The sequence below is a fragment of the Phalaenopsis equestris genome, unplaced genomic scaffold, assembly GCF_001263595.1.
Source record: "Phalaenopsis equestris unplaced genomic scaffold, ASM126359v1 Scaffold000800, whole genome shotgun sequence".
Classification (NCBI taxonomy): Eukaryota; Viridiplantae; Streptophyta; class Magnoliopsida; order Asparagales; family Orchidaceae; genus Phalaenopsis; species Phalaenopsis equestris.
In genome coordinates, this window is record NW_018165240.1 from 398152 (window position 1) to 408976 (window position 10825).

The 10825-nt window shown below is 34.8% G+C and overlaps 1 protein-coding gene across 3 annotated transcripts in view; it reads left to right on the forward strand.

Annotated features, from left to right (window-relative positions):
• LOC110031274 (probable polyribonucleotide nucleotidyltransferase 1, chloroplastic) overlaps positions 1 to 10825 on the forward strand; it is a 100980-nt gene that overhangs the window by 81975 nt on the left and 8180 nt on the right. For 2 of the 3 annotated variants that reach the window (XM_020734389.1, XM_020734388.1), the window contains exons 18-23: positions 1053 to 1126; positions 1233 to 1340; positions 1462 to 1556; positions 3341 to 3404; positions 9927 to 9980; positions 10072 to 10113. In XM_020734389.1, coding sequence (XP_020590048.1) covers positions 1053 to 1126; positions 1233 to 1340; positions 1462 to 1556; positions 3341 to 3404; positions 9927 to 9980; positions 10072 to 10113 — 437 coding nt within the window. The remainder of the gene's footprint in view (positions 1 to 1052; positions 1127 to 1232; positions 1341 to 1461; positions 1557 to 3340; positions 3405 to 9926; positions 9981 to 10071; positions 10114 to 10825) is intronic. The other variant, XM_020734390.1, reaches the window with a different exon arrangement.

The following is a 10825-nucleotide window of genomic DNA, read 5'->3' on the forward strand; positions in this document are numbered from 1 at the left end:
TATATATATATATATATATATATATTTATATTTCATACTTCCCCAGTAGGGCTTATAAGTAGAGGAATACACCGTTGAGTTTGAATAGCTAATGTTGAAGTGTGAGTAAATAGAGTTAGAGTAGAATAACATAATCCAATATCTGGGAGGATTAAAATTATCTATTGACAGTGTGGTGTATATACAACCCTATGGAACTTTACATGATGTTCAAATTTTATACATGAAGGTGGACAATCAACCTTATTGAACTTTGCATGATGTTCAAATTTTATGCGTGAAGGTGGAGAATCAACACAATAACAGGTCCACTCACACTTAAGTCATTCATCTAATTGGGTAGCAAGAGCATATTGATTAGTGCCAAGGCCTATCTCCTATGAGGAAAAGCTAGTGCAAGAAGAAAAAAATTGATCGAACCAGCACCCCCAATATATTTTCAATCAAGAAGTGCTTCATGTGTCATGGATATGGGCACATTACATTTAATTGTTCAAACATTCAGAGTGATTTTTTTTTTCTTGAATAGGGTGTAGTAGAATAAGCAGATTTTGGAAAGGATTGCGTAGATGGACTAACTGTGAAGAAGATTAATTCATGACGCTTTTTGGGTCTTTCAGTGGTTACTATTATCATAAATAGTTGTGATTGGATCCCAATCATTTAGTGCTTTTTTTGAATGGTTTGAAGTATCCCAAAATAATTCACACGAAATTTAAATTAATTGCAAAATTGTTAATCTTAATTTAGTTTGTTGGTGATCTTAACTATCTTCAAATTAATTAAGAAAGTTAATTAAACCAATTTTATTGAATTTGTACCTTGATTAGGTTAATCGAGGTTTGTCTAACTCTCTTGATTAAAGCCTTAACCAATTCGACAAATTTGTTTGAACTTGCATTAATGGGTTGGGGCTTAACTCATGTAATTAACCCTATGGATGATCAATCAAGTGCAATTGACCCTGAGGCAGCCACTTTTATAAACTTTTCACTATTATCAAGTGGCTATGCAATTGTTTTTTATTATTCTACGTGGTTTTATCATCACAGGTGAAATGTTGAAGTGCTTGCCTCCTCCATCCAAGAAGATTTCAAAGTATGCCCCATTGATTCACGTTATGAAGGTTTGTTAATCTACATGGCACATGTATCTGTATTGAAATTTTGAAGAGTTATCATGTAAATTTTGGTTTATTCAGATTTTTCTTTAAGTGTGCAATTATTTTGTAGGTCAAACCAGAGAAAATTCATCTTATTATTGGTTCTGGCGGGAAAAAAGTGAAAAACATTATTGAAGAGACTGGAGTAGAAGGGATAGAAACCCAAGATAATGGAATAGTAATAATCATATGAATTATATTCTTTTTCCTTTATGAAATAGCCTCAATTTATTGAGTGTCTTCTACCTCAAGTCGTAAAGGTGAATCATCTTACTTCATTCATTTCTCGAACTGTGCAGGTTAAAATTACCGCTAGGGATTCGTCCAGTTTAGAGAAGTCTAAAGCCATAATAGCTAATCTAACAATGGTTCCAACAGTTGGTGACATCTTCAGGTTTGATGTTAGTTTTTTATTATTAATTTTTAAAAAGCTTATTTTAAAGTTAGATCAATATGTTGAAATGAGATTTCAGTTGACTGTTTATTGCTAAAATTCAGTCATTTATGTACTAGACTACAATAGGTTTAAGCAACAGCTCTAATGTATTTTGTCACATTAATCTAAAATCCATTAAATTTTTTGTGCATTTTGTTTGTCCCATTGAATGTCGAGCATCTGATGATTCAGTTAGGAGAGTAGTTGTTTTAGATTTGATTTATGCTAAGAAAGGTGGAGATAGACCTAAATAGACCTGGTTATGTTGTGTAAAATATTATCCTAATTTATTAGAATTAAATGAAAATATGACACTCAATAAGACAATGGAGAAAAAGGATTCATTTAGCCAGCTGTACTTAGTTGGATAAGGGCTTGTTGTTGTTGTTGTTGTAGATGCTCTTGAATTGTTAGCCATGTTATATGAATAAAACTTGCCAAATCCATGTCTTTCCCCCATAGGAAATAATGGTTGCTTGGGATACTAAAGTGAAAATAAGGAAAGCTAACTACCCTAATTTTAAAGTTTGTGGTCATGCTATCAGGTCATGTTGTGAGAAGTTCATCATTCAATTGCCAGAAAGCCTTACTAAATTATTTTGGATAGGGATACTATAAAAACATCTTCAAGGAGTTTTCTTGGCCTCTTTATCTTTGGAACTCACAAAGTTTTTGTAATATGCTGTTTTTTTATCGTTAAGTTTTGTGTAATTTAATAAGTTTTGTAACATCTTTTACTTGGGCATGTTGTATAAAGAATGGTCTCAATTTATTAAAATTAAATGAAAATATTATGGTCAACAGGACACAATGGAAAAAAGGGATTCATGTAGTTGACCCCACTTAGTTGGATAAAGGCTTGTTGTTGTTGTTGTTGTTGTTATGACTTTAACATGGACATTTCTGCACGAAGGAAGGCTCAAAATGTTGATTTTAGTAGAAGGTTGGGAGTTTGAACGTTGCATTTGAGCAAGTTTGGTAAGTTGTAGAAAATAGAATGGCTTGGTTTTGCTCAAATTTCCTTTACTTTTAAAGTTTAAGATAATTGTACTGAAGGTATTAAATAAAGAGTCAAGGATTCCTTAGAAACTACTGTTGTATGAATGTTCTACGGACGGGGCCTACTTTTGGATTTTAAATCATGGTTGTTGTTATCATAGATTTTTTTTATCAGAATGTAAAATTTAGTAATTATTTTATTAACTTTTCAGAACAGGTAATTTAACTCTTAAATTTGAACTCTTAAATTTGCTTTTTTATTTGTGTACTTGTCCTCTTCTTCCAAAGGAAAAAAGGCCATGTCCCTGCTTGAGGTTATTAACTGCTATTTGCTGTAAATAAGCCTGATCTTTAATGATATTGGTTGGTTGGATTGAAGTCATTTTTGTCTGAAGTGTATTTTTATGATGTAAAGCAAAACAACAAAATTGAAAGCATTGGTCCACTTTCATTTTAAAAATTGTGCTATATCTATGTTTTGAGCTTTGGAAAATATAGAAATTTTTAATTTTGGTTTCTTAATTTCCACCTTTTACAAATGATGACCTTCATGTTGAATATGACTTGTAGAAATTAAAATAAGTCTCTGATTGTGTTATATATTTATTTTACAATTTTTTTTCAACGTGATATGAGCTCAATGATTATTTGCAAACTTCTTAGTTGCCCTTCTTGGGTTCGTAGGGCTATTCTGTTATCTTGCAGAAATCATGTTTCTTTTTGTCTTTTGTTGAATTACTCAGGGATTGTGAAATTAAATCAATCGCACCCTATGGAGTTTTTGTAGAGATTGCACCAGGGCGTGAGGTAGGTTTGCATTGTATGATTACCTATTTTTAAATGTTTAGTGTTTATGCTTTCCATCAACCTTTTTTAATGTTGCATTTTCCAGTATCCCTGTACTCCTGTTCTTATTATTTATTTCGGGCATTGATCAAATTGCTGTTACGTCTTAACGTTTTGTTCATTCTTCAACTTGGTTCCTTCGTTATTTAATTGGATGGCAGATCCTCTTGTTTTATTTTTTTCAACGACTGATTTTTTAAACTTATTTTATTTTAAAATGTGGGTAGATGTTGTTTTTGAAAAAAAAATATAACCTGATTTAATATTGGTGATAAGTGGTGTCTTTAGTTTGCATTAATACTGAAAGAGATTAAATAAGGTTTTGGGACAACATTTTTGGGATTGAATTGTGGCTGTTTTGGAGTAGCCATCTTCGTAACTAAAGGATTTATTAGAATGGATAAGAGGGGAAAATAGTGTGCCAGTGATTAGAACTGCCTGGGGCTATGACCTTCATTCAATCTAAGACTTTTGGTTCGAACCATAGTTGGATTAATCTATGATGTACAATTCATTATCTTCTTTTGAATCTCATTGAGAAATGTATACATTCAATTTTTTGGTCTTTTCCTCTCAGATCTTGGGAAAAATGATCAAACACTTTTCTAACTTGTGATTGGGCCATCAGCTAGAGCCATGGGCATCAGGGAAGATTATAATTTATCATTTGCTAGAATGTTTAACTATAAGATAAGGTTTTGATTATAGTCGAAAGAGTTGAAAGATAGAGTTTTTAAGTTGAATATCTTTGGTAATAGGGTGATCACTTCTGGATAAGTAATGTTGAGGATATGATGAATGCAGTAGGTACTTATGCTCCACAAATTTGATTAAAATATAGTTAAAAAAATTTGATAATAGATGGAAGCTGCTGCAATATTTGCTTGATCAATAAAGGCCATTTATTGGAGGTGTTTTTAATAGCATATATGTTCTAGTAGTACGAGCTATGAGGCATTAATGTAGTTATGGATTTGGTGATGGAAATGAAATAGCAGAAGTTATATTGATTTCATATTAGTTTTTCTGACCAAGAGAAACACAGTGGCAAAACAAATAGGAGATTTGGGTTTTTGGTTCTCAATACAATGGGAAATGCATAAACAGAATTCACACAACTATTTAAGGTTCAAATTACAATTTCTTTTAATCTTATGAATAACTGTCATAATTGTAGCCGTGACCAATATAACCGCCCAACAAATGTTGTTGCCCTCTTTAGTGAATACTATACTTTCCAGGTTTAAACTTATGAACTGGCCTACAGGTTCTTATTCCAATTCGGCAGTCGCAAAACAGGATTACTGGAAAATAGAGAGTTCACTGTTTTAACATGAAAGAATTAAGTGAAGAAAAGGATTGGGCTAAAATAATATGATTAGAGGTGATACTTGAACCATGAATTAGAAAATTTTCTGATTTTAGCTGCCATCCTTCAGGTGATTCAAGAAGTTTCAGTAATCTGCATAAATTTGAGATGAAATTAATAGGTAGATTGCTGTGTCTAGGAAGATCGCTAATTAAACTTAAAACTAGAAAACAGAGAACATTGTTTCCAAATTGTTTGATATCCAGGAAGTTCTTGGTACTGCTAAGTTTCCAGTTTCTTCTTGTTTTTTTTTTCTTTTTTTGAAATTTTTTCTAGTTTCTTCTTTTGTTTTGAGGTTCACTCTTCTCCCGCTCATATTTTTCTTCATCAGCATAACTATACTAAGGAACTCATTGTTTTGGCTGGTCTCCAAGAGGATCGTCCTGTTGATGCTCTTTTGAAAGTGAATGCTAAATATCAACGGAATGACGATAACTTTCTATCTAATCCATCTCTGTTTCGACAACTTGTTGGGAGTTCCAATTATCTGACTATTACATGTTCTGATATTTCATTTCCTGTGCAACAAGTTAGTCAATTTATACATGCACCTACACATGTTCATTTTGCTGCAATTCGACGTGTTGTTAGATACTTTTCATCGTGATTTGTTTTCTGCGGAGTCTCCTAGTCACTTAACTACCTGTAGTGATGTTGATTGGGTTGGTTGTTTTGATACACGTCGATCTATTACTGGTTGGTGTATATTTCTCGACAACTCTTCAATTTCTGGGAAGAGCAAGAAATAAGATCGAGTGTCTAATTTTGGTTGGTGTTATATCCTCTGCTTGTTCTGAGATCATTTGGCTTCGGGTTTTGTTGGCTGAGCATGGTTCTCCTCAACTTAAGTCTACATATCTTTATGCAGATAACACTAGCGCAATCCAAATTACTGCTAATCTTGTCTTTCATGAGCACATGAAACACATTGAAGTAGACTGTCTTTCTATTTGAGAAACTTATGATAATGATGTTATTTATATACTTCATATCTCTTCTGATCTTCAAACAATTGATATATTTACTAAGGCTATTTTTTGGCAGTGTCATGAGTTTCTTTTTGGCAGTGTCATCAGTTTCTTGTTGGCAAATTGATACTTCTTGATTAGTCAACATCAATTTGTTGGGGGATATCAATCAAGAATGATAGAAATCAGGCAACTAGAATTAGTATTTCTTTTTTAAATTATGAGTTTCCTATAAGTAGGAGTTTCCTTACTTAAATTGCTTCCAATTTTTCTCTCCTGATTTACCTCTCTTGTTAATTGTACATATTCTTTCCTTATAGCTGAATATATTTAGATTAGGAATAAGTATTAGGTTACTTAAAGTAGATTGTACATATTATTATTTATTGGAATGAAAGCAAAGAAAAAAAGCATTTTTCTCAAAAGTTGTTAAGCGTATGGTAAGAAAAATGTTGGCGAACGCCATTATTTGTTCTTATGTCATCCCATGTTGTGGTGTTAGTCTTCTTTGTCATAGGCGGTGATTGACACAATTTGATTGAAAGATACTTGTATAATACGGGTTGTGTCATCTAAGATGGCCTTTTAGATCTGCAATAAATGTTTGTCTTAGGCGACGTTTAACTTGACGTCAATTAACAATGGTTTCCATCATATAATTCAAACTATAATTCACTTTAGGGTATTTGAGTAATGGGGGAGCTTACAAACTTTAGTCATTGTCATAATTTAATTATCATTTCATGGTGGATCATTTAGTAATAGCGCTCAAATCATAATCATAATTTTTTTGTACTATTTGGTGCAAAACTCCATTAATTAACACAGGTCATGTTTTTATCGACATAAGATTTTTTATTGTGACAATAAAAGTACACTTGTTGTGACATTATCTCCTCATGAGCTGAAACATTATTAATGATTATAATTGATCAAGCAATCTCCAAAAAATGTATGTTTTTCTTTTCTATCATTTCATTTTATTGAGTGTGGATACAAGAAGTTTGGCGTATAATTCCATGTTGAAGGAGATATATTCCGTGAATGGAATGAAAATAATTTTCCCTTGGACAGCCTTGAGAATTTAATATTTGGGTTATAGTCTTTATAAAAGAGCAAAATTTTTTAGAACTGAAATTTTTCTTATACTTAAATTTTATCCAAAAGATCCAAATGCTTCGACTGTTGGTAACAATAAAGGGTATAAGCTATCTAGCACTCAAGATTTTGTTTGTTCCAATGGACCCTTGTGCGAATATGGATAGTTGTAGAAGGTTGGGAGGCTTTATAAGGATGCTAGTGTAGGAAGTTCAAGTGTGTTTAGAAAATTGACAAATTTTATATAAAAGCCATTCATTTTTTTTCTTTGATGAAAAAAGAACTAATTTTTTAGTTATATAAAATTTGGATGACCAAGATGGAACTGTCACATCTGATGTGTAATTTCATTAAAAAAAAAAGATATATATTGACGATTTTCAAAAAATTTCATATTTTTCTTCACAATTTATGGGTTAGAAGCTAGCATTTTTTTTCTGATATCGGAGTTAACCCAAATCACAATAAAAATGAAATTATTATTACTGAAAGCAAATGGGGCGGTTATAACCAACTCTTGAAAGGGAAAATACAACACTCGACACAAATATACTAAATAGGATGGATATCAGGTTGGTGGTGTTGATCAGCGAGGGTTTGGCCCTTTGAAGAGGTAGCAAAGAGTGGGTGAAGGCTGGGAGGTGTGGCAACAACAAAGGATTCGGACATCGGCGACAAGGGGGGGGAGTTGCGGCAAGGGCAGTAAGCTGGAAGGAGAGGAATGGAGGGCTAGATAGCTTGAACAACAGAAAACAACAGGAAAATGTTGTTTTCGAGTGGCTGCAGCGAGGGGTAATTTTGACGGAAGCGATGAGGGATGCGGGGAACTGCAAGACAGCAAGAGGATGGCTGTCTGGGGTGGTGGCAGCGAGGACAGGTAGCTGAATTGGGGAAATTGAAGGGAAAACAATAAGGTCCGACTGTTTGGGGGCGGCTGCAGCAATGGAGGGCGGTTGAGAGCAACATGGGGAGGATGTAGAAAAAGATAAGTGATGCGGGAGACCAAAGTACTGTCGCAGCTATACTACCGCTGACGCGTTACCGTAGCAACACAGTAAATGTTATCCCCTCTTCGATTTTATTTCCTTTTCTGTTTGATTCCCTACCTCAATCCATTCCTTCCTAGAATAGCCTCACTTCCAATTTTGTACTTTTCCTCTCCCCATCCCTCCCCCCACTTCTTTAGTTATTGCCTATTCTCCTACTTGCTAGTCTATCTATTTCCCCCTTATTTATAGATGTTGGTTGCCAAGAATCGAGGAAGGTTTTTGATGATTGTTGATTTGAGTTGTCGCCTTTGAGGCGTTCTTTTCCTATGGGGGTTGTACCCAATGATGAGAAGGGTTTTAACTCGTCCGAGGCGGTAATTGTCTCCAATGGTCTGGATGGTGCTCATGCTGTAGCTCAAACCCAACCAGATAATTATCCTTCCACTACCCCCTCTGGCCCGCTTCCAGCAGCTGCAAATCAGTCGACCTTGTTGTTATCTTCATTCCCTAATGTTGTTCGACGCTTCCTGTAGTTGTCTTGCTGCCGCCAGCCACTATGATACCTTCCCTGCTGTTGTTTGCGCTTTCAACATCTGTCCTGCTGTTGCCAGCCACGCAGACAGCTTCCTTGCTATTGTTCGACACTTCCATCAGTTGTCTTGCTGTCGCCAGCCACGCCGACACCTTCCCTGCTATTTTTCAACGCTTACCACGGCTGTCCCACTATTATCCAGACCTTCAACCGCCTTCCAGCAGGAGTCCCGGCTTTCCAGGCCTTATTTCCAACCATCGGACACCCGTTTCCTACGTGTTGTCCTGCTTCCAGCCACCAGCCAGCAGGCCTCCTACCGCTGCCTTCGCTGCTCCTTCCAGCACCACCGCATTCACCTTCCTCCCCTACCAGACATGACGCTCGCCCTAGAGGAAGTTGTCTTTGTGCTTTGCGTTGTTTTCTTTTTTATTTTATAACATTGTTATTGTCCTTTGATCGTTTGGGTGTTGTGGTAATTTATTTTTGGTTTTTGATGAGTCTTCGTGCAACCTTTCGCAATTCAATAATAATATTTGTTTTGTCTGTTGTGGTTTGTGTTAATTTTGGTATCATGTGGTATTAGAGCTAGTCTAAACCTAGTTATATCCTAGGATTTCTAGCATTTGTCCCTACCCAAGCCACCCCCACCATAGTTTTTTTACTCTAAAAGCTTCGACGAATAAGGTTGAAGCTCCCCCAACCCAAATAGATTGACACGGGAGCTTATCGTAGACGCGACACTGTAGTTGTTACAGTACCGTGGATGCGTAACAGTAGCTGTTACAGTAATCGTGGGTCCCTCTTTCCTTTTTGATTCCTTACATTATCTACCACCTTTCACTTCTATCCCAATTTTGAATTCCTTCTTTTCCCATCACCCCTCTTTTATCTATTGTCTATTCTTCTACTTGTCTAATCTTTTTACTAACCCTCTCTTATGTATACATGTTATTTGCTAAGGTGAGAGAAGGTTTTTGATTATTCTGATTGTGGATTTCTTATTGCTGCCTTTGAGGCGCTTTCCCCACCGGGGGCTATATCGACGGTGAGGAGGTGCTCCGGTTGTAACTCGTCCAGGTGGTGACCGTTTCCAAGGCCACTTCAAATTTATTTCAAATGAAGGCATTCAAGTTTCAATCTTTTTTAGCAATCTTGCCAATGATGATTTCTATTCCTGATAGTTTTAGTTTGAAGAGAGGATTCTTACATACCAGCATTGCCATGTGATCTTGATGCATAGCCGGAGAGGTCACCAAAGGAGATTGCTGTTTCGAAGGCCATTATGTTCAGTTGAAGCTCGGCAAAATTCTGATCTGAACTAGCATTCCGCTTACATTGGCGAGCATTCATTACCTTAAGATAACAATGGATAACATTATTTTTAGTGATCACAAGAAATAATTCAAATTGAATAAATGTTCATTTTTTTCATTGTAAATATAGTACTTGAAATTGTACATATTTATTGTCCGTGCTTTTGCAACTCAACTGTAACTTTCATTGTATATTGCTCATTCTCTTTAACAGGGACTTTGCCATATTAGTGAGCTTAGTTCGGAATGGTTAGCTAAGGCTGAGGATGTATGTTCGACAGTTTATTTGTTTTGTTTCATACGTTCTTACTTGATTATTCTCGTCTTTTTGGCTAACTTTGCATTATTAATGTTTACAGGCCTTTAAAGTTGGAGATCGCCTAGATTTAAAACTTATTGAGGTTGGTTACTACTTTTTGTCTGACATTAAAATCATTAAATTTATGGGTGGGATTCGGTACTCAAATGGGGGAGACTAATAAAAATATGTATTGCATTTGGATGAGTGGAGAAGAAAATAATATAAATAATCCAAAAAAAGTTAACAGAGCTGCAATCAGATAGGTGCCAATTTGTAATGTTATTAGAAAAGGAGTAGATTGGAATCAGGATGAGATGGATGACATTATATTAAAAAATCAATGAAGATGTAAAAAATGACATGAAAGTTTTTTATCTCAGAGCTGCAAAAGGGGAATCATTGGCTGATTAGAGAAAATGATTTTTTTTTTTTTTTTTTTTGGTGGTAAGAAAAATTGAGTCTTAAGCTCGCATCACCAAACATTCACTTCATACCACACACTTTGATGCATACCTTATAAAGTTTTTTTGAACTACTTTGCTTCAAAGTACACTTTTTTAAACACTAGTATAGATGTCTTTATCGAGTTAATAAGGAATTCTCAAACAGTATATTTTTCTTTTTAATTTGCAAAACTATAATTTGTGTGGCTAGAGTGCTCTTGAAGTTTTGTAAATAGAGCTAGGTGATTTTCTAGTACTCACACAATCCTGCACTAAAAGAACCTTTGACTCTAGCTCTGATAGAGTTTGATGTTGTTTTGACTTTAAACTAAACCAGTGCTTTGTTATCACAGTGTGTTATATATATTG